Source organism: Coturnix japonica, unplaced genomic scaffold (assembly GCF_054131305.1).
Source record: "Coturnix japonica strain WE unplaced genomic scaffold, WE-NBRP24 Scf054, whole genome shotgun sequence".
Lineage (NCBI taxonomy): Eukaryota > Metazoa > Chordata > Aves > Galliformes > Phasianidae > Coturnix > Coturnix japonica.
In genome coordinates this window covers 956,424-981,511 of record NW_028188957.1, presented here as the reverse complement: position 1 = coordinate 981,511, position 25,088 = coordinate 956,424, and the positions used below count along the sequence as shown (strand labels likewise).

General features: G+C 57.6%; 1 protein-coding gene across 7 annotated transcripts; it reads right to left on the bottom strand.

Annotated features, from left to right (window-relative positions):
- Nucleotides 1–4,013: 4,013 nt before the first annotated feature.
- LOC116652605 (uncharacterized) lies at nt 4,014–24,152 on the bottom strand. Of its 7 annotated transcripts, XM_085533153.1 has the most exons (9): nt 24,103–24,152; nt 19,377–19,435; nt 18,032–18,082; nt 16,226–16,264; nt 8,813–8,848; nt 7,819–7,935; nt 7,202–7,249; nt 4,317–4,361; nt 4,014–4,217 (listed from the first exon to the last, which is right to left on the bottom strand). In XM_085533153.1, the coding sequence occupies exons 1-9, from the start codon at nt 24,108–24,110 to the stop codon at nt 4,210–4,212; spliced, it is 411 nt and encodes a 136-aa protein (XP_085389279.1). In that variant the 5' UTR covers nt 24,111–24,152; the 3' UTR covers nt 4,014–4,209. The 7 variants fall into 7 exon arrangements, with proteins under 7 accessions (XP_085389279.1, XP_085389284.1, XP_085389280.1 ...); XM_085533158.1 differs by lacking the exon at nt 7,819–7,935; XM_085533154.1 differs by lacking the exon at nt 8,813–8,848.
- Nucleotides 24,153–25,088: the final 936 nt, after the last annotated feature.

Here is a 25,088-nt window from a genome sequence, read left to right as displayed (position 1 = left end):
GGTACTGCCATAGAACCGACCTGGTACTGCCATAGAACTGACCTGGTACTCCAATAGAACCGACCCGGTACTCCAATAGAACCAACCCACACTGCCATAGAACTGACCCACATTGCCATAGAACTGACCTGGTACTGCCATAGAACTGACCCGGTTCTGCCATAGAATAGAACCGACCCGGTTCTGCCATAGAACCGACCCGGTACTGCCATAGAATAGAACCGACCCGGTACTGCCATAGAACCAACCTGGTACTGCCATAGAACTGACCCGGTACTGCCATAGAACTGACCCGGTACTGCCATAGAACCGACCTGGTACTGCCATAGAACTGACCCGGTACTGCCATAGAACTGACCCGGTACTGCCATAGAACCGACCTGGTACTGCCATAGAACTGACCTGGTACTGCCATAGAACCGACCCGGTTCTGCCATAGAAATGACCCGGTGCTGCCATAGAACTTACCCGGTACTGCCATAGAACTGACCTGGTACTGCCATAGAACTGACCCGGTGCTGCCATAGAACCGACCTGGTACTGCCATAGAACCGACCCAGTACTGCCATAGAACCGACCTGGTACTGCCATAGAACTGACCTGGTACTGCCATAGAACCGACCTGGTACTGCCATAGAACTGACCTGGTACTGCCATAGAACCAACCTGGTACTGCCATAGAACTGACCTGGTACTGCCATAGAACTGACCCGGTGCTGCCATAGAACTGACCTGGTACTGCCATAGAACTGACCTGGTACTGCCATAGAACCGACCTGGTACTGCCATAGAACTGACCTGGTACTGCCATAGAACCGACCCGGTACTGCCATAGAACCGACCCACACTGCAGGGGAACCAATCCCACACTGCGATGCCCATCACCCCATTGCTCTGCTGCCCTGGTCCCACACTGACCCCCATCCCTCCATCCATGGGTCCCCATCTCAGTGATCACACTTCGGGGTCCCTCTATGGGGTCCCACTTTGGGGTCCCATTCTGGGTTCCTCACTTTGGGGTCCCACTTTGGGGTCCCACTTTGGGGTCCCACTTTGTTGTCCCATTCTGGGTTCCTCACTTTGGGGTCCCCACTTTGGAGTCCCATTCGGGGTTTCCCACTTTGGTGTCCCGCTTTGGGGTCCCACTTTGGGGTCCCACTTTAGGGTCCCACTTTGGGGTCCCACTTTGGGTTTCCCTCTCTGGGTTCCCTACTTTGGGTGCCCACTCTGGGGTCCCACTCTGGATTTCCCACTTTGGGGTCCCACTTTGGGTTTCCCTCTATGGGGCCCCACTCTGGGTGTCTCACTTTGGGTTCCCACTTTGGGGGTCCCACTTTGGGGTCCCACTTTGGGGTCCCACTTTGGGGTCCCACTCTGGGTTTCCCACTTTGGGGTCCCACTTTGGGGTCCCACTCTGGGGGTCCCTCTATGGGGTCCGACTTTGGGGTCCCCACATTGAGGTATCACTTTGGGGTCCCACTTTGGGGTCCCACTCTGGGTTTCCCACTTTGGGGTCCCACTTTGGGTTTCCCTCTCTGGGGTCCCACTTTAGGGTCCCACTTTGGGTTTCCCTCTCTGGGTTCCCCACTTTGGGTGCCCACTTTGGGGTCCCCACTTTGAGTTCCCACTCTGGGGGTCCCACTTTGGGTTCCCACTTTGGGGGTCCCACTTTGGGGTCCCACTTTGGTGTCCCACTTTGGGGTCCCACTCTGGGTTTCCCACTTTGGGGTCCCACTTTGGGGTCCCACTCTGGGTTTCACGCTTTGGGGTCCCACTCTGGGTTTCCCACTTTGGGGTCCCACTTTGGGTTTCCCTCTCTGGGGTCCCACTTTAGGGTCCCACTTTGGGGTCCCACTTTGGATTTCCCTCTCTGGGTTCCCTACTTTGGGTGCCCACTCTGGGGTCCCACTCTGGATTTCCCACTTTGGGGTCCCACTTTGGGTTTCCCTCTATGGGGTCCCACTCTGGGTGTCTCACTTTGGGTTCCCACTTTGGGGGTCCCACTCTGGGGGTGCAACTTTGGGGTCCCACTTTGGGGGTCCCACTCTGGGTTCCCCACTTTGGGGTTCCCACTTTGAGTTCCCACTCTGGGGGTCCCACATTGGGAACCCATTTTGGGGTCCCACTCTGGATTTCCCACTTTGGGTTTCCCTCTATGGGGCCCCACTCTGGGTGTCTCACTTTGGGGTCCCACTTTGGGGGTCCCACTCTGGGTTCCCCACTTTGGGGTCCCCACTTTGAGTTCCCACTCTGGGGGTCCCACTTTGGGGTCCCACATTGGGATCCCATTTTGTGGTCCCACTCTGGGTTCCCACTCTGGGGGTCCCACTTTGGGTTCCCACTCTGGGGGTCCCACTTTGGGGTCCCACTCTGGGGGTCCCACTTTGGGTTCCCACTCTGGGGGTCTCACTTTGGGGTCCCACTCTGGGTTTCCCACTTTGGGGTCCCACTCTGGGGGTCCCACTTTGAGGTCCCACTTTGGGCTCCCCACTTTGGTGTCCCACATTGAGGTCCCACTATTGGGGTCCCACTTTGGGCTTCCACTCTGGGTTCCCCACTCGAGGTTTTCCCACTTTGGGGTCCCATTTTGGGGGTCCCACTTTGGGGTCTCATCACATGGGGATGGAGACTGTGGAGGAGACATCACATGGGGGTGGGGACAGACCCAGCCCCCCCCACACACACCCCCTCCCCTCCGTGCCCCCACCCCCACCCCCTCCTTTGTGCCCCCCCCCATACCCCCTCCTTTGTGCCCTCCCCCACCCCCTCCTTTGTGCCCCCCACACACCCCCCTCCTTTGTGCCCCCCCCCACCCCCTCCTTTGTGCCCCCCCCCATACCCCCTCCTTTGTGCCCCCCCCACACACCCCCTCCTTTGTGCCCCCCCCACACACCCCCTCCTTTGTGCCCCCCCCCACACACCCCCTCCTTTGTGCCCCCCCCAAACCCCCCCTCCTTTGTGACCCACCCCCTCCTTTGTGTCCCCCCATACCCCCTCCTTTGTGCCCCCCACACACACCCCCTCCTTTGTGCCCCCCCACACACACCCCTTCCTTTGTGCCCCCCCCCACACCCCCTCCTTTGTGCCCCCCCCCACACCCCCTCCTTTGTGCCCCCCCCACACACCCCCTCCTTTGTGCCCCCCCCATACCCCCTCCTTTGTGCCCCCCCCACACACCCTCCTTTGTGCCCCCCCCATACCCCCTCCTTTGTGCCCCCCCCACACACCCTCCTTTGTGCCCCCCCCACACACCCCCTCCTTTGTGCCCCCCACACACACCCCCTCCTTTGTGCCCCCCCCCATACCCCCTCCTTTGTGCCCCCCCCACACCCCCTCCTTTGTGCCCCCCACACACACCCCCTCCTTTGTGCCCCCCCCCACACCCCCTCCTTTGTGCCCCCCCCACACCCCCTCCTTTGTGCCCCCCCCATACCCCCTCCTTTGTGCCCCCACCCCCTCCTTTGTGCCCCCCCCATACCCCCTCCTTTGTGCCCCCACCCCCTCCTTTGTGCCCCCCCCATACCCCCTCCTTTGTGCCCCCCCCACACACCCTCCTTTGTGCCCCCCCCACACACCCCCTCCTTTGTGCCCTCCCACACACACTCCCTCCTTTGTGCCCCCCCCACCCCCTCCTTTGTGCCCCCCCCACACACCCCCTCCTTTGTGCCCCCCCCCATACCCCCTCCTTTGTGCCCCCCCCACACACCCCCTCCTTTGTGCCCCCCCCCACCCCCTCCTTTGTGCCCCCCCCCCACACCCCCTCCTTTGTGCCCTCCCACACACACTCCCTCCTTTGTGCCCCCCCCACCCCCTCCTTTGTGCCCCCCCCACACACCCCCTCCTTTGTGCCCCCCCCATACCCCCTCCTTTGTGCCCCCCCCATACCCCTTCCTTTGTGCCCCCCCCCATACCCCCTCCTTTGTGCCCCCCCCCACACCCCCTCCTTTGTGCCCCCCCCCCCACCCTCTTCCCCTCCGTGCCCCCCCCCCCCCAATTAACACGATGTCTGTGGCTGCAGCTCAATGGATCTTTATTAGATGGAATTTGGGGGGGGGGACACACACAAATGAGCCCGAGGGGGGGGACGCATGGGGGGGTCCGGCCGCCCCCACAGCCCCCCCCCCAACCCGGCTCCGTTCCCTGTGTGTGTTTGTGGGGGAGGGGTTGGGGGGGGGTCCTCCATGTTGGGTCCATCAGCGCTGGGGTGGATCAGAGCCCTGGATGGGGGGTTTTGGGGGGGGGGGGGGGGACAGTATCAGCCCCATTTCCCCCCCCCCCCATCTATGTGCCCCCCCCCCCTCACGGCCCCACATCACCTTGGGACGCCAACGCCTCCTCCGAGTCCATGTCGTGGTCCAGCACTGCAGGACGGTGCCCCCTCCCCCAATTAATTGGGACCCCCCCCCCATCCCCCATTCCATTAATAGGGACCCCCCCCATTAATAGGGACCCCCCCCATTAATAGGGACCCCTCTCAGCCCCCTCCCATTAACTGGGACCCTCCCCCCATTAATATGGACCAACCCCCCTCCCGTGAATTGGGACCCCCCTCACCCCCCTCCCATTAATAGGGACCCCCCTCCCATTAATTAGGACCCCAAACCCCTCCCATTAATAGGGACCCCCCCCATTAATAGGGACCCCTCTCAGCCCCCTCCCGTTAATAGGGACCCCCCTCCCATTAATTGGGACCCCCAAACCCCTCCCATTAATAGGGACCCCCCTCCCATTAATAGGGACCCCAAACCCCTCCCATTAATAGGGACCCCCCTCCCATTAATTAGGACCCCAAACCCCTCCCATTAATAGGGACCCCTCCCACCCCCACTTCCATTAATAAGGACCCCCCCGACCCCCCTCCAATTAACAGGGACCCCCCCCACACTTCCCCCCTCCCATTCATAGGGATCCCTCCCACCCCCAATCCCATTAATAAGGACCCTCTTCATCCCCCCTCCCATTAATTGGGACCCCCCTTCCCATTAACAGGGACCCCCCCCCCAACCCCCCTCTCATTCATAGGGACCCCCCTCCCCTCCCATTAATAGGGACCCCCCCCTCCCATTAATAGGCAGCCCCCCCCACACCCCCTCCCATTAATTGGGACCCCTCCCACCCCCATTAATAGGGACCCTCCCAACCCCCTCCCATTAATTGGGACCCCCCCCCCCATCCCCCTTCCCATTAATTGGGACCCCTCCCACCCCCATTAATTGGGACCCTCCGCACCCCCCCTCCTAGTAACAGGGACCCCATCCCATTAATAGGGACCCTCCCCATCCCTCTTCCATTAATATAGACGCCCCCACCCCCATCCCATTAATTGGGACCCTCTCCAACCCCATTAATTGGGACACCCCGACACCCCCTTCCCATTAATAGGGACCTCCCCCAACCCCCCTCTCATTCATAGGGACCCCCCCTCACCTCACTTCCCCTGCCATTAATAGGGACCCCCCCTCCCATTAATAGGGACCCTCCCCATCCCTCTTCCATTAATATGGCCCCCCCACCCCCCATCCCATTAATATAGACCCCCCCAACCCCCATCCCATTAACTGGGATCCTCTCCAACCCCATTAATTGGGATCCCCCCCAACCCCCCTCTCATTCATAGGGACCCCCCCTTCACCTCACCTCCCCTCCCATTAATAGGGACCCCCACTCCCACCCCCCCCATCCCCCATCCCATTAATAGGGACCCCAACCCAGCCCCCCTCCCATTAATTGGGACCCCTCCCCACCACCATTCCCATTAATAGGGACCCCCTCTACCCCTCTCCCTTTAATAGGGACCCCCCCCATCCCATTAATTGGGACACCCCCACCCCCCTTCCATTAATATGGACAGCCCCATCCCCCATCCCATTAATATAGACCCCCCCAACCCCCATCCCATTAATTGGGACCCTCTCCTACCCCTTTAATTGGGATCCCCCCCCAACCCCCTCCCATTAACAGGAATCCCCCCCCACTCCCCCTCCCATTCATAGGGACCCCCCCTCACCTCCCCTCCCCTCCCATTAATAGGGACCCCCACTCCCACCCCCCTCATCCCCCATCCCATTAATAGGGACCCCAACCCAGCCCCCCTCCCATTAATTGGGACCCCTCCCCATCACCATTCCCATTAATAGGGACCCCCTCTACCCCCCTCCCTTTAATAGGGACCCCCCCCATCCCATTAATTGGGACACCCCCACCCCCCTTCCATTAATATGGACAGCCCCATCCCCCATCCCATTAATATAGACCCCCCAACCTCCATCCCATTAATTGGGACCCTCTCCAACCCCATTAATTGGGACCCCCCCAAACCCCCCTCCCATTAATTGGGACGCCCCCCCTCCCCCCCCCACCCCCCCTCCCATTAACAGGGACCCCCACTCCCCCTCCCATTCATAGGGACCCCCCTTCCCATTAATTGGGACCCCTCCCACCCCCATTAATTGGGACCCCCCCCATCCCCCATCCCATTAATTGGGACTCCCCCCACCCCCATTAATTGGGACCCCCCCCCATCCCCCATCCCATTAATTGGGACCCCCTCCTCCCCCCTTCCATTAATTTGGACCCCCCCACATCCTCCCTCCCATTAATAAGGACTCCCCCCACCCCCACTCCCATTAATATGGACCCCCCCATCCCACCCCCTCCCATTAATAGGGACCCCAACCCCACCCCACCCCCCTCTCATTAATTGGGACCCCACTCCCAATAATATGGACCCTCCCCCTTCCCATTAATAGGGACCCCCCCCACCTCCCTCCCATTAATAGCGAACCCCCCAACCCTATTAATAGGGACCCCCCCCACCGCCCATCCCATTAATAGGGACCCCCCCACCCCCCTCCCATTAATAGCGAACCCCCCAAACCTATTAATAGGGACCCCCCCCACCGCCCATCCCATTAATAGGGACCCCCCCACCCCCCTCCCATTAATAGCGAACCCCCCAACCCTATTAATAGGGACCCCCCCCACCGCCCATCCCATTAATAGGGACCCCCCCACCCCCTGCCCCATTAATTGGGGCCTCCCCCCACTCCCCCCATGGGACCCCCCCCGTTCAATTAATGGGACACCCCCCCCCCCCATCCATCCACCCTTATGGTACATCCTCAGCTGATATCTGTGCCCCCCCACCCCATATTGTATGACCCCCCCCCCCAATAATGGAGACCCCCCCCCAAATCCTCACCCTCCTCCGACTGCTGCTCCTCAGGGGGGGCCATGTCGCTCAGTGGGGCTGTGGGGGGGGGTCCAATGTTAGGGAGGGGAGGGGTACCCACAGCCCCCCCCCCATTGGTGATCTATAACCCCCCCCCCATTGGTGGTCTATACCCCCCCCCCCTTGGTGGTCTATGCCCCTCCCCCCCCATTGACGGTCTATGCGCCCCCCCCCCCATTGGTGGTCTATGCCCCCCCCCCCACTGGTGGTCTATCCCCCCCCCATTGGTGGTCTATACCCCCCCATTGGTGGTCTATGCCCCCCCCCATTGGTGGTCTATAGCCCCCCATTGGTGGTCTATGCCCCCCCCATTGGTGGTCTATCCCCCCCCATTGGTGGTCTATACCCCCCCATTGGTGGTCTATGCCCCCCCCCCATTGGTGGTCTATGCCCCTCCCCCCCCACTGACGGTCTATGCCCCCCCCCCCCATTGGTGGTCTATGTCCCCCCCATTGTTGGTCTATGCCCCCCCCCATTGGTGGTCTATAATCCCCCCATTGGTGGTCTATACCCCCCCATTGGTGGTCTATACCCCCCCATTGATGGTCTATGCCCCCCCCATTGGTGGTCCGTGCCCCCCCACTCACCCCCCCTCCCCTCCCCGTGGCTGTTCCCGTCCATGGCTGACGATGATGATGATGATGATGAAGATGAAGAGTCACCACCGGGCGGATCCGGGGGCTCAAAGCTGACGGCGGTGACACCTGGGGGGGGAGTGGGACCCCATTACATGACCCCATAATATGACCCCATTACATGGCCCCATTACATGACCCCATAATATGACCCCATTATATGGCCCCATTACATGGACACACAATGGGACCCCATTACATGACCCCATAATATGACCCCATTACATGGCCCCATTACATGGCCCCATTACATGGACACACAATGGGACCCCATTACATGACCCCATTACATGGACACACAATGGGACCCCATTACCTGACCCCATTACATGGCCCCATTACATGGACACACAATGGGACCCCATTACATGACCCCATAATATGACCCCATTATATGGCCCCATTACATGACCCCATTACATGGACACACAATGGGACCCCATTACATGGCCCCATTACATGGCCCCATTACATGACCCATTACATGACCCCATAATGTGACCCCATTACATGACCCCATTACGTGGCCCCATTACATGGACACACAATGGGACCCCATTACATGACCCCATTACATGGCCCCATTACATGACCCCATTACATGACCCCATTACATGACCCCATTACATGGCCCCATTACATGGCCCCATAATGTGACCCCATTACATGACACCATAATGTGACCCCATTACATGGCCCCATAATGTGACCCCATTACATGGACACACAATGTCACCCCATAATGTGGCCCCATCCCACAACCCCACACTGTGACCCCGCAATGTGACCCCATCCCATATCCCTACAATGTGACCCCACAGTGTGACCCCATTCCATGACCCCACACTGGGATCCCATAATGTGACCCCATTACATGACCCTATAATGTGACCCCATTAAATGACCACATTAAGTGACCCCATAATGTGACCCCCCCATTTCCCACCTGTGGCCACGCGCTGCCCTGAGGTGCTGAGGTCACCTGTGGGATGGACAGACGGACAGACAGACATCAATGGGGACAGATGGACATCAATGGGACAGACAGACATCAATGGGACAGACAGACATCAATGGGACAGATGGACATCAATGGGACAGATGGACATCAATGGGGACAGACAGACATCAATGGGGACAGATGGACATCAATGGGACAGACAGACATCAATGGGGACAGATGGACATCAATGGGACAGACGGACATCAATGGGACAGATGGACATCAATGGGGACAGACGGACATCAATGGGGACAGACAGACATCAATGGGACAGATGGACATCAATGGGACAGACGGACATCAATGGGGACAGACGGACATCAATGGGACAGATGGACATCAATGGGACAGACGGACATCAATGGGGACAGACAGACATCAATGGGGACAGATGGACATCAATGGGGACAGATGGACATCAATGGGACAGACGGACATCAATGGGGACAGACAGACATCAATGGGGACAGATGGACATCAATGGGACAGACAGACATCAATGGGGACAGACGGACATCAATGGGACAGACGGACATCAATGGGACAGATGGACATCAATGGGACAGATGGACATCAATGGGGACAGACGGACATCAATGGGACAGACGGACATCAATGGGACAGATGGACATCAATGGGACAGACGGACATCAATGGGGACAGATGGACATCAATGGGACAGACGGACATTAAAGGGACAGACGGACATCAATGGGACAGATGGACATCAATGGGACAGACGGACATTAAAGGCACAGACGGACATCAATGGGACAGATGGACATCAATGGGACAGACAGACATCAATGGGACAGACGGACATCAATGGGACAGATGGACATCAATGGGACAGACGGACATCAATGGGACAGATGGACATCAATGGGACAGACGGACATCAATGGGGACAGATGGACATCAATGGGACAGACGGACATTAAAGGGACAGACGGACATCAATGGGACAGATGGACATCAATGGGACAGACGGACATCAATGGGACAGACGGACATCAATGGGACAGATGGACATCAATGGGACAGACGGACATCAATGGGACAGATGGACATCAATGGGGACAGATGGACATCAATGGGACAGACAGACATCAATGGGGACAGATGGACATCAATGGGACAGACGGACATCAATGGGACAGACGGACATCAATGGGACAGATGGACATCAATGGGACAGACAGACATCAATGGGACAGACAGAAATCAATGGGACAGACGGACATCAATGGGACAGACAGACATTAAAGGGACAGACGGACATCAATGGGACAGATGGACATCAATGGGACAGACAGACATCAATGGGACAGACAGACATCAATGGGACAGACGGACATCAATGGGACAGATGGACATCAATGGGACAGACAGACATCAATGGGACAGATGGACATCAATGGGGCAGATGGACATCAATGGGACAGACAGACATCAATGGGGACAGATGGACATCAATGGGACAGACAGACATCAATGGGGACAGATGGACATCAATGGGACAGATGGACATCAATGGGACAGACAGACATCAATGGGGACAGACAGACATCAATGGGACAGACGGACATCAATGGGACAGATGGACATCAATGGGACAGACGGACAGACATCAATGGGGACAGATGGACATCAATGGGACAGATGGACATCAATGGGGACAGATGGACATCAATGGGACAGACGGACATCAATGGGACAGATGGACATCAATGGGACAGACGGACATCAATGGGACAGATGGACATCAATGGGACAGACGGACATCAATGGGGACAGATGGACATCAATGGGACAGACGGACATTAAAGGCACAGACGGACATCAATGGGACAGATGGACATCAATGGGACAGACAGACATCAATGGGACAGACGGACATCAATGGGACAGATGGACATCAATGGGACAGACGGACATCAATGGGACAGATGGACATCAATGGGGACAGATGGACATCAATGGGACAGACGGACATCAATGGGGACAGATGGACATCAATGGGACAGACGGACATTAAAGGGACAGACGGACATCAATGGGACAGATGGACATCAATGGGACAGACGGACATCAATGGGACAGATGGACATCAATGGGACAGACGGACATCAATGGGACAGATGGACATCAATGGGGACAGATGGACATCAATGGGACAGACAGACATCAATGGGGACAGATGGACATCAATGGGACAGATGGACATCAATGGGACAGACGGACATCAATGGGACAGACAGACATCAATGGGACAGACAGAAATCAATGGGACAGACGGACATCAATGGGACAGACGGACATCAATGGGACAGACGGACATCAATGGGACAGATGGACATCAATGGGACAGATGGACATCAATGGGACAGACAGACATCAATGGGACAGATGGACATCAATGGGGCAGATGGACATCAATGGGACAGACAGACATCAATGGGACAGACGGACATCAATGGGACAGATGGACATCAATGGGACAGACAGACATCAATGGGACAGATGGACATCAATGGGGCAGATGGACATCAATGGGACAGACAGACATCAATGGGGACAGATGGACATCAATGGGACAGACAGACATCAATGGGGACAGATGGACATCAATGGGACAGACAGACATCAATGGGGACAGATGGACATCAATGGGGACAGACGGACATCAATGGGACAGACAGACATCAATGGGGACAGACAGACATCAATGGGACAGACAGACATCAATGGGGCAGATGGACATCAATGGGACAGACAGACATCAATGGGACAGACGGACATCAATGGGACAGATGGACATCAATGGGGACAGATGGACATCAATGGGACAGATGGACATCAATGGGACAGATGGACATCAATGGGGACAGATGGACATCAATGGGACAGACAGACATCAATGGGGCAGATGGACATCAATGGGACAGACGGACATCAATGGGGACAGATGGACATCAATGGGACAGATGGACATCAATGGGACAGACAGACATCAATGGGGACAGACAGACATCAATGGGACAGACAGACATGAATGGGACAGATGGACATCAATGGGACAGACGGACAGACATCAATGGGGACAGATGGACATCAATGGGACAGATGGACATCAATGGGGACAGATGGACATCAATGGGACAGATGGACATCAATGGGATAGATGGACATTAATGGGGACAGACGGACATCAATGGGACAGACAGACATCAATGGGACAGATGGACATCAATGGGACAGACGGACATCAATGGGACAGATGGACATCAATGGGGCAGATGGACATCAATGGGGACAGACAGACATCAATGGGGACAGACAGACATCAATGGGACAGATGGACATCAATGGGACAGACAGACATCAATGGGGACAGACAGACATCAATGGGGCAGATGGACATCAATGGGACAGATGGACATCAATGGGACAGACAGACATCAATGGGACAGATGGACATCAATGGGACAGATGGACATCAATGGGACAGACAGACATCAATGGGACAGATGGACATCAATGGGACAGACAGACATCAATGGGACAGATGGACATCAATGGGGACAGACGGACATCAATGGGGACAGATGGACATCAATGGGACAGACAGACATCAATGGGGACAGACAGACATCAATGGGACAGATGGACATCAATGGGGACAGACGGACATCAATGGGGACAGACGGACATCAATGGGACAGACAGACATCAATGGGACAGATGGACATCAATGGGACAGATGGACATCAATGGGGACAGATGGACATCAATGGGACAGATGGACATCAATGGGACAGATGGACATCAATGGGGACAGATGGACATCAATGGGACAGACAGACATCAATGGGACAGATGGACATCAGTGGGGACAGACAGACATCAATGGGACAGACAGACATCAATGGGGACAGATGGACATCAATGGGACAGACAGACATCAATGGGACAGATGGACATCAATGGGGACAGACGGACATCAATGGGACAGATGGACATCAATGGGACAGATGGACAGACAGACAAACATCAATGGGACAGACAGACATCAATGGGACAGATGGACATGAATGGGACAGATGGACATCAATGGGACAGACGGACATCAATGGGACAGACAGACATCAATGGGACAGATGGACATCAATGGGACAGACAGACATCAATGGGACAGATGGACATCAATGGGGACAGATGGACATCAATGGGGACAGACGGACATCAATGGGGACAGATGGACATCAATGGGACAGACGGACATCAATGGGACAGATGGACATCAATGGAGACAGATGGACATCAATGGGACAGACGGACATCAATGGGGACAGACAGACATCAATGGGACAGATGGACATCAATGGGACAGATGGACATCAATGGGGACAGATGGACATCAATGGGACAGATGGACATCAATGGGGACAGATGGACATCAATGGGACAGATGGACATCAATGGAGACAGATGGACATCAATGGGACAGACGGACATCAATGGGGACAGACAGACATCAATGGGACAGATGGACATCAATGGGACAGATGGACATCAATGGGGACAGATGGACATCAATGGGACAGACGGACATCAATGGGGACAGATGGACATCAATGGGACAGACGGACATCAATGGGACAGACGGACATCAATGGGGACAGACAGACATCAATGGGGACAGATGGACATCAATGGGACAGATGGACATCAATGGGACAGATGGACATCAATGGGGACAGACGGACATCAATGGGACAGACAGACATCAATGGGACAGACAGACATCAATGGGACAGACGGACATCAATGGGGACAGATGGACATCAATGGGACAGATGGACATCAATGGGACAGACAGACATCAATGGGACAGATGGACATCAATGGGGACAGACGGACATCAATGGGACAGATGGACATCAATGGGGACAGATGGACATCAATGGGACAGACAGACATCAATGGGGACAGACGGACATCAATGGGGACAGACGGACATCAATGGGACAGACGGACATCAATGGGGACAGACGGACATCAATGGGACAGACAGACATCAATGGGACAGATGGACATCAATGGGACAGACGGACATCAATGGGACAGACAGACATCAATGGGACAGACGGACATCAATGGGACAGATGGACATCAATGGGGACAGACAGACATCAATGGGACAGATGGACATCAATGGGACAGACAGACATCAATGGGGACAGATGGACATCAATGGGACAGATGGACATCAATGGGGACAGATGGACATCAATGGGGACAGATGGACATCAATGGGACAGATGGACATCAATGGGACAGATGGACATCAATGGGGACAGATGGACATCAATGGGACAGACAGACATCAATGGGACAGATGGACATCAATGGGGACAGATGGACATCAATGGGTACAGATGGACATCAATGGGACAGATGGACATCAATGGGACAGATGGACATCAATGGGGACAGATGGACATCAATGGGACAGACAGACATCAATGGGACAGATGGACATCAATGGGACAGACAGACATCAATGGGACAGACAGACATCAATGGGACAGACAGACATCAATGGGGACAGATGGACATCAATGGGGACAGACGGACATCAATGGGACAGATGGACATCAATGGGGACAGATGGACATCAATGGGACAGACGGACATCAATGGGGACAGATGGACATCAATGGGGACAGACAGACATCAATGGGACAGATGGACATCAATGGGGCAGAGCCCCCCACCCCACATGTTCTCATGTCCCCATTGACCCCATTGCCCCATATCCCCACATCCCCTTTATCCCATTGCCCCACATCTCCACATCCCCATTGGCCCCATAACCCATGGCCCCATTGACCCCATATCTCCACATCCCCACATCCCCATTGGCCCCACATCCCCATGGCCCCATTGCCCCACATTCCCATGTCCCTACTGACCCCATTGCCCCACATCCCCATGTCCCTACTGACCCCATTGGCCCCACATTCCCATGTCCCTATTGACCCCATTGGCCCCACATTCCCATGTCTCCATTGACCCCATTGTCCCACATCCCCATGTACCCATTGACCCCATTGTCCCACATCCCCATGTCCCCATTGACCCCATTGCCCCACATCCCCATGTCCCCATTGGCCCCACATCCCCATGTCCCTATTGACCCCATTGGCCCACATCCCCATGTCCCTATTGGCCCCATTGCCCCACATCCCCATGTCCCTATTGACCCCATTGGCCCCACATCCCCATGTCCCTATTGACCCCATTGGCCCCACATCCCCATGTCCCTATTGACCCCATTGGCCCACATCCCCATGTCCCTATTGGCCCCATTGCCCCACAACCCCATGTCCCTATTGACCCCATTGGCCCCACATTCCCATGTCCCTATTGACCCCATTGGCCCCACATCCCCATGTCCCTATTGACCCCATTGCCCCACATCCCCATGGCCCTATTGACCCCATTGCCTCACATCCCCATGTCCCTATTGACCCCATTGCCCCACATCCCCATGTCCCTATTGACCCCATTGCCCCACATCCCCATGGCCCTATTGACCCCATTGCCTCACATCCCCATGTCCCTATTGACCCCATTGCCCCACATCCCCATGTCCCTATTGACCCCATTGCCCCACATCCCCATGGCCCTATTGACCCCATTGCCTCACATCCCCATGTCCCCATTGACCCCATTGGCCCCACATCCCCATGTCCCTATTCCCATATCCCCACATCCCCACATCCCCCGCCCCCATTGACCCCACACCCCCACTGCCCCATATCCCCATATTCCCGTTGTCCCCATAACCCCATATCCTTATTGTCCCCATTGGCCCCAATGTCCCCATAATGTCCCCACATCCCTCCCATCCCCATAATATCCCCACTGTCCCCATATCCCCCCAATGTCCCCATATCCCCAATGTCCCCATAATGTCCCCAATGTCCCTATAATGCCCCCATTGCCCCATATCCCCAATGTCCCCATAATGTCCCTATTGCCCCATATCCCCCCCGGCCCCATAATGTCTCCATGTCCCCACATCCCCAGTATCCCCATAATGTCCCCACTGTCCCCATAATGTCCCCATAACGTCCCCATAACCCCTGAACCCCATAACGACCCCATAACCCTCAATACCCATAATGTCCCCATAACGACCCCATAACCCCTGAACCCCATAACGTCCCCATAACCCCCGATCCCCATAATGTCCCCATAACCCCAATACCCATAATGTCCCCATAACGACCCCATAACCCCTGAACCCCATAACGACCCCATAACCCCCCCGTCTCCCCCACTCACTCTCTCCGGACGCCTCCAGCTTTGCGGGGCCACTGGGCTCTATAGGGCAGATATAGATATATATATATAGGGCATAGTTATGGGGTGGCTGTGGGGTGGCTATGGGGCTGGTTATGGGGTGGTTATGGGGTGGTTATGGGGTGGTTATGGGGTGGCTGTGGGGTGGTTGCGGGGTGGTTGGGGGTGGTTGTGGGGTGGTTGTGGGGTGGTTATGGGGTAGTTGTGGGGTGTTATGGGGTGGTTGTGGGGTGGATGTGGGGTGGTTATGGGGTGGTTGTGGGGTGGTTATGGGGTGGTTGTGGGCTGGTTATGGGGCTGGTTATTGGGTGGTTGTGGGGTGGTTATGGGGTAGTTATGGGGCTGGTTATGGGGTGGTTGTGGAGTGGTTATGGGGTGGCTGTGGGGTGGTTATGGGGTGGCTGTGGGGTGGTTATGGGGTGGTTATGGGGTGGTTATGGGGTGGTTGTGGGGTGGTTGTGGGGTGGTTGTGGGGTGGCTGTGGGGTGGTTATGGGGTGTTATGGGGTGGTTATGGGGTGGTTATGGGGTGGTTATGGGGTGGTTGTGGGGAGGTTATGGGGTGGTTGTGGGGTGGTTATGGGGTGGTTATGGGGTGGTTATGGGGCTGGTTGCGGGGTGGTTGGGGGTGGTTATAGGGTGGTTGTGGGGTGGTTATGGGGTGGCTGTGGGGTGGTTGTGGGGTGGTTATGGGGTGGATGTGGGGTGGTTATGGGGTGGATGTGGGCTGGTTATGGGGTGGTTGTGGGGTGGTTATGGGGTGGATGTGGGGTGGTTGTGGGGTGGTTATGGGGTGGCTGTGGGGTGGTTGTGGGGTGGTTATGGGGCAGTTATGGGGTGGTTATGGGGTGGTTATGGGGTGGTTGTGGGGTGGTTATGGGGTGGTTATGGGGTGGATGTAGGGTGGGGGTGGTTATGGGGTGGTTATGGGGTGGCTGTGGGGTGGTTGTGGGGTGGTTATGGGGTGGATGTGGGGTGGGGGTGGTTATGGGGTGGTTATGGGCTGGTTATGGGGTGGTTGTGGGGCGGTTATGGGGTGGTTATGGGGTGGTTGTGGGGCGGTTATGGGGTGGTTATGGGGTGGTTGTGGGCTGGTTATGGGGTGGCTGTGGGGTGGAGGTGGTTATGGGGCAGTTATGGGGTGGTTATGGGGTGGCTGTGGGATGGGGGTGGTTATGGGGTGGTTATGGGGTGGCTGTGGGGTGGTTGTGGGCTGGTTACGGGGCTGGTTATGGGCTGGTTATGGGGTGGTTATGGGGTGGTTGTGGGGTGGTTATGGGGTAGTTATGGGGCTGGTTGTGGGGTGGTTATGGGGTGGTTGTGGGGTGGTTATGGGGTGGCTGTGGGGTGGTTGCGGGGTGGTTGTGGGGTGGTTATGGGGTGGTTGTGGGCTGGTTATGGGGTGGTTATGGGGCAGTTATGGGGTGGTTGTGGGCTGGTTATGGGGCTGGTTATGGGCTGGTTATGGGGTGGTTGTGGGCTGGTTATGGGGTGGTTGTGGGGTGGTTATGGGGTGGTTATGGGGCTGGTTATGGGGCTGGTTATGGGGTGGTTATGGGGTGGTTATGGGGCAGTTATGGGGTGGTTGTGGGGTGGTTATGGGGCTGGTTATGGGGTGGTTGTGGGGTGGTTATGGGGTGGTTATGGGGCTGGTTATGGGGTGGTTATGGGGTGGTTATGGGGCAGTTATGGGGTGGTTATGGGGTGGTTGTGGGCTGGTTTAGGGCTGGTTTAGGGCTGGTTATGGGGTAGTTATGGGGCTGGTTATGGGGTGGTTGTGGGGCCCCACCTGAGCTCTGCCCCTCTGCAGTCACCGCGTGCAGCGCTGCACTGCTCGACTCTGGGGGGGAAACACGGCCCCATAGACACATAGGGCCCCATAGGGCCCCATAGCCACACTCAGCCCCATAGGGCCCCATAGACCCATATGGCCCCACACACGGACCCATATGGCCCCACACAGCCCCATAGGCACACACAGCCCCATAGCCCCCACAGCCCCATATGGAGCCATATGGCCCCATGGCCCTATAAGTCCCCATAGCCCCATATAGCCCCATAGCCCCACATGGCCCCATATGGCCCCACACAACCCCATAGCCACACACAGCCCCATAGCCACACACGGCCCTGTATGGCCCCATATGACCCCATAGATTCCCATAGCCTCCACAGACCCATATGGGCCCATATGGCCCTACAAGGCCCTACAAGGCCCCATAGCCCCACATGGCCCCATAGCACCACACGGCCCCATATGGCGCCATAGCCACACATGGCCCCATATGGCCCCATAACCCCATATGGCCCCATAGCCCCCACAGCCCCACATGGCCCCACAACCCCCCACAGCCCCACACTGCCCCACAACCCCCACAGCCCCACAACCCCACACGACCTCACAGCTCCCCACTGCCCCACAGCCCCCCATGGCCCCACACAACCCCCCACAGCCCCACACTGCCCCACAACCCCTACATCCCCCCACGGCCCCATAGCCCCCCACAACCCCAGACTGACCCACAGCCCCACATGGCCCCACAGCCCCACAAGGCCCCATAACCCCCCATGGCCCCACACAACCCCCTACAACCCTCCACAGCCCCACAGCCCCCCACAACCCCACATGGCCCTACAGCCCCACACGGCCCCACAGCCCCACACTGCTCCACACTGCCCCATAACCCCACAACCCCATATGGCCCCATAGCCCTCACAGCCCCACATGGCCCCGTATGGCCCCATATGACCCCATAGATTCCCATAGCCTCCACAGACCCATATGGGCCCATATGGCCCTACAAGGCCCTACAAGGCCCCATAGCCCCACATGGCCCCATACGGCCCCATAGCCCCACATGGCCCCATAGCCCCACACGGCCCCATATGGCGCCATAGCCACACATGGCCCCATATGGCCCCATAACCCCATATGGCCCCATAACCCCATATGGCCCCATAGCCCCCACAGCCCCACATGGCCCCACAACCCCCCACAGCCCCACACTGACCCACAGCCCCACACAGCCCCACAGCCCCCCACAACCCCACACGGCCCCACAGCCCCACACTGCCCCATAACCCCACAACCCCACATGGCCCTACAGCCCCCCACGGCCCCACACCCCCCTCACCATTGGCCTCAGCGTTGGCCAGGAGCAGCAGCAGCACCGCGGCCACCAACACGGGGACTCTGTGGGGTGGGGGCACAGGTTGGGACCCCACAACCAGAGCCCCATAAGTGGGACCCACAGCCATGGCCCCAAACCCCACAGATAACCCCAAACCCCAGAGATAACCCCAAACCCCATAGCAATGACCCCAAACCCCATAGCGGTGTCTCCAAACCCCATAGCAGTGTCCCTAAACCCCATAGTGATGTCCCCAAACCCCATAGTGGTGTCCCCAGACCCCATAGCCATGGCCCCAAACCCCATAGTGGTGTCCCCACACCCCACAGATGCCCCCAGACCCCATAGCAGCGTCCCCAAACCCTATAGCAATGACCCCAAACCCCATAGATAACCCCAAACCCAATAGCGGTGTCCCCAGACCCCATAGCCATGGCCCCAAACCCCATAGATAACCCCAAACCCCATAGCAGTGTCCCCACACCCCACAGCCATGGCCCCAAACCCCATAGCAGTGTCCCCTCACCCCATAGTGGTGTCCCCAAACCCCACAGATGCCCCCAGATCCCATAGCGGTGTCCCTACACCCCATAGATGCCCCCAAACCCCATAGTGATGTCCCCAAACCCCATAGCAGTGTCCCCAGACCCCATAGCAGCGTCCCCAAACCCCATAGCAATGACCCCAAACCTCATAGTGGTGTCCCCAGACCCCACAGCCATGGCCCCAAACCCCATAGATAACCCCAAACCCCATAGCAATGACCCCAAACCCCATAGCGGTGTCTCCAAACCCCATAGATAACCCCAAACCCCATAGCAGTGTCCCCTCACCCCACAGCCATGGCCCCAAACCCCAAAGATAACCCCACACCCCATAGTGGTGTCCCTACACCCCATAGATGCCCCCAGGCTCCATAGTGATGTCCCCAAACCCCATAGTGGTGTCCCCAAACCCCATAGTAATGGCCCCAAACCCCATAGTGGTGTCTCCACACCCCACAGATGCCCCCAGACCCCATAGCAGAGTCCCCAAACCCCATAGCAATGACCCCAAACCCCATAGCGGTGTCTCCAAACCCCATAGATAACCCCAAACCCCATAGCAGTGACCCCAAACCCCATAGCAGTGTCCCCTCACCCCATAGCACTGTCCCCAAACCCCAAAGATAACCCCAAAACCCCATGGCAGTGTCCCCACACCCCACAGATGCCCCCAAACCCCATAATGATGGCCCCAAACCCCATAGCAATGACCCCAAACCCCAAAGATAACCCCAAACCCCATAGCGGTGTCCCCAAACCCCATAGCAATGACCCCAAACCCCATAGCGGTGTCTCCAAACCCCATAGCGGTGTCCCCAGACCCCATAGTGATGGCCCAAACCCCATAGCGGTGTCTCCAAACCCCATAGCCATGGCCCCAAACCCCATAGCGGTGTCTCCAAACCCCATAGATAACCCCAAACCCCATAGCGGTGTCCCCACACCCCACAGCCATGGCCCCAAACCCCATAGCAGTGTCCCCTCACCCCATAGCACTGTCCCCAAACCCCAAAGATAACCCCAAATCCCATAGCGGTGTCCCTACACCCCATAGATGCCCCCAAGCCCCATAGTGATGGCCCCAAACGCCATAGCAATGACCCCAAACCCCAAAGATAACCCCAAACCCCACAGCCATGGCCCCAAACCCCATAGCAGTGTCCCCAAACCCCATAGATAACCCCAAACCCCATAGCCGTGTCCCCTCACCCCATAGCAGAGTCCCCAAACCCCAAAGATAACCCCAAATCCCATAGCGGTGTCCCTACACCCCATAGTGGTGTCCCCAAACCCCACAGATGCCCCCAGACCCCATAGCAGCGTCCCCAAACCCTATAGCAATGCCCCCAAACCCCAAAGATAACCCCAGACCCCATAGCGGTGTCCCCAAACCCCATAGTGATGGCCCAAACCCCATAGCGGTGTCCCCAAACCCCACAGCCATGGCCCCAAACCCCATAGCAGTGTCCCCAAACCCCAAAGATAACCCCACACCCCATAGCGGTGTCCCTACACCCCATAGATGCCCCCAAGCCCCATAGTGATGTCCCCAAACCCCATAGCAGTGTCCCCACACCCCATAGTAATGGCCCCAAACCCCATAGTGGTGTCCCCAGACCCCACGGATTCCCCCACACCCCATAGCAGAGTCCCCAAACCCCATAGCAGAGGCTTCACACCCCACAGATGTCCCCAAACCCCAAAGATAACCCCACACCCCATAGCAATGACCCCAAACCCCATAGCAGTGACCCCAGACCCCATAGCAGTGTCCCTACACCCCATAGCAATGGCCCCAAACCCCAGAAATAACCCCAAAACCCCATAGCAATGACCCCAAACCCCACAGATGCCCCTAAACCCCATAGCAATGACCCCATACCCCACAGATGCCCCCAAACCCCATAGCAGCGTCCCCAAACCCCATAGATAACCCCAAACCCCATAGAGATGGCCCCAAACCCCGTAGCAATGGCCCCAGACCCCATAGTAATGGCCCCAAACCCCATAGTGGTGTCCTCACACCCCACAGATGCCCCCAAACCCCATAGCAGTGTCCCCAAACCCCATAGTGGTGTCCCCAGACCCCATAGCAATGTCCCCTCATCCCAAAGATAACCCCAGACCCCATAGCAGTGTCCCCAAACCCCATAGATAACCCCAAACCCCATAGCAATGTAGTGATGTCCCCAAACCCAACAGCCATGGCCCCAAACCCCAAAGATAACCCCAAATCCCATAGCAATGACCCCAAACCCCATAGCAGTGACCCCAGACCCCATAGCAGTGTCCCTACACCCCATAGCAATGGCCCCAAACCCCAGAAATAACCCCAAAACCCCATGGCAGTGTCCCCACACCCCACAGATGCCCCCAAACCCCATAATGATGGCCCCAAACCCCATAGCAATGACCCCATACCCCACAGATGCCCCCAAACCCCATAGCAATGACCCCAAACCCCACAGATGTCCCCAAATCCCATAGTGGTGTCCCCTAACTGCCCCCCCTCATCTCCCCATAGGATCCCCCACCATCCCACAGGACCCCTATCTCCCTACAGGACAACCCCCATTGCCCCATAGGACCCCCCATCTCCCCATAGGACCCCCCATCACCCCATAGAACTCCTCATTGCCCCATAGGACCCCCATCTCCCCATAGAACCCCCCCATTGCCCTATAGGACTCCCCATCACCCCATAGGACCCCTCATCTCCCCATAGGACCCCCCATTGCCCCATAGGACACCCCATCTCCCCATAGGACCCCCATCACCCCATAGGACTCCCCATTGCCCCATAGGACCCCCATCTCCCCATAGAACCCCCATAGGACCCCCATCTCCCCATAGAACCCCCCATCTCCCCATAGAACCCCCCCATTGCCCCATAGGATCCCCTATTGCCACATAGGACCCCCATTTCCCCATAGAACCCCCATAGGACCCCCATCTCCCCATAGAACCCCCCATCTCCCCATAGAACCCCCCATTGCCCCATAGAACTCCTCATTGCCCCATAGGACCCCCATCTCCCCATAGAACCCCCCATTGCCCTATAGGACTCCCCATCACCCCATAGGACCCCTCATCTGCCCATAGGACCCCCCATCTCCCCATAGGACACCCCATTGCCCCATAGAACTCCTCATTGCCCCATCGGACCCCCATCACCCCATAGGACCCCCCATCTCCCCATAGGACCCCCCATCACCCCATAGGACTCCCCATTGCCCCATAGAATCCCCCATTGCCCCATAGGACCCCCATGTCCCCATAGGACCCCCCATTACCCCATAGGACCCCCCATTGCCCCATAGGACCTCCCATCTCCCCATAGGACCCCCCATCACCCCATAGGACTCCCCATTGCCCCATAGGACCCCCATCTCCCCATAGAACCCCCCATCTCCCCATAGAACCCCCCCATTGCCCCATAGGATCCCCTATTGCCACATAGGACCCCCATTTCCCCATAGAACCCCCATAGGACCCCCATCTCCCCATAGAACCACCCCATTGCCCCATAGAACTCCCCATCTCCCCATAGAACCCCCCATCTCCCCATAGGACCCCCCATCTCCCCATAGGATCCCCCATCTCCCCATAGGACCCCCCATCACCCCATAGGATCCCCCATAGCACACCCATCTCCCCATAGCCCCCCCATCTCCCCATAGGACCCCCATTGCCCCATAGGACCCCCATCACCCCATAGGATCCCCAATAGCCCCCCCCATTACCCCATAGGATCCTCCATAGGACCCCCTCATTGCCCCATAGGACCCCCATCACCCCATAGGATCCCCAATAGCCCCCCCCATTACCCCATAGGATCCTCCATAGGACCCCCTCATTGCCCCATAGCCCCCCCATCACCCCATAGGATCCCCCATAGCCCCCATCACCCCATAGGAACCCCATTGCCCCATAGGATCCTCATAGCCCCCCCATCACCCCATAGGATCCCCATTGCCCCATAGGATCCCCCATGGCCCCCATCACCCCATAGAACCCCCCATAGCCCCCCCATCACCCCATAGGATCCCCCATAGCCCCCATCACCCCATAGGAACCCCATTGCCCCATAGCCCCCCCCCATCACCCCATAGGATCCCCATTACCCCATAGCCCCCCATCACCCCATAGCCCCCCCCATCACCCCATAGACCCCCCCCCCGCACCGCTCCATGTCGCTCCGTTGTGAGCAGCAGCGGCGCCGGTCGGGGCCGTTTTAGCGCTGCGGGGGGGCGGGGATTAAAGGGGGGGGGGGGCGGGGAAAAATAGGGGGGGGCGGGGATAAAGGGGGGGGGGGGGGGGGGGAGGGACTGCGGGAGGGGACCGCAACGGGAGGGGGGGGAGGGGGGGCACTGCGGGACCGGTAGGGGTGGGGGGGGGGGCTGTGTGTGGCTATGGGGCCATATGGGGCTGTGTGGGGCCATATGGGGCCGTGTGTGGCTATGGGGCCATATGGGGCCGTGTATGGCTATGGGGCCATATGGGGCCGTGTGTGGCTATGGGGCCGTGTGTGGCTATGGGGCTGTGTGTGGCTATGGGGCCATATGGGGCCGTGTGTGGCTATGGGGCTGTGTGTGGCTATGGGGCCATATGGGGCCGTGTGTGGCTATGGGGCTGTGTGGGGCCATATGGGGCCGTGTGTGGCTATGGGGCCGTGTGTGGCTATGGGGCTGTGTGTGTTTATGGGGCCATATGGGGCCGTGTGTGTCTATGGGGTCATATGGGGCCGTGTGTATCTATGGGGCTGTGTGGGGCCATATGGGTCCGTGTGTGGCTATGGGGCCGTGTGTGGCTATGGGGCCGTGTGTGGCTATGGGGCCGTGTGGGTCTATGGGGCCATATGGGGCTGTGTGTGGCTATGGGGCTGTGTGTGGCTATGGGGCCATATGGGGCCGTGTGGGGCTATGGGGCTGTGTGTGGCTATGGGGCTGTGTGTGGCTATGGGGCTGTGTGTGGCTATGGGGCCATATGGGGCTGTGTGTGGCTATGGGGCCATGTGTGGCTATGGGGCCATATGGGGCTGTGTGTGGCTATGGGACCATATGGGGCCGTGTGTGGCTATGGGGCCATATGGGGCCATATGGGGCCGTGTGTGGCTATGGGGCTGTGTGTGGCTATGGGGCCATGTGTGGCTATGGGGCCATATGGGGCC

Bases quoted from the DNA above. Each gene is read 5' to 3' on its own strand.
- LOC116652605 (XM_085533153.1), bottom strand. The intron at 18,083-19,376 runs GTGAGGGGGGTG...TTTCCCCCCCAG, and splicing joins GGCCAACGCTGAGGCCAATG to AGTCGAGCAGTGCAGCGCTG. The intron at 8,849-16,225 runs GTGAGTGGGGGA...TCCATCCCACAG, and splicing joins GCTGGAGGCGTCCGGAGAGA to GTGACCTCAGCACCTCAGGG.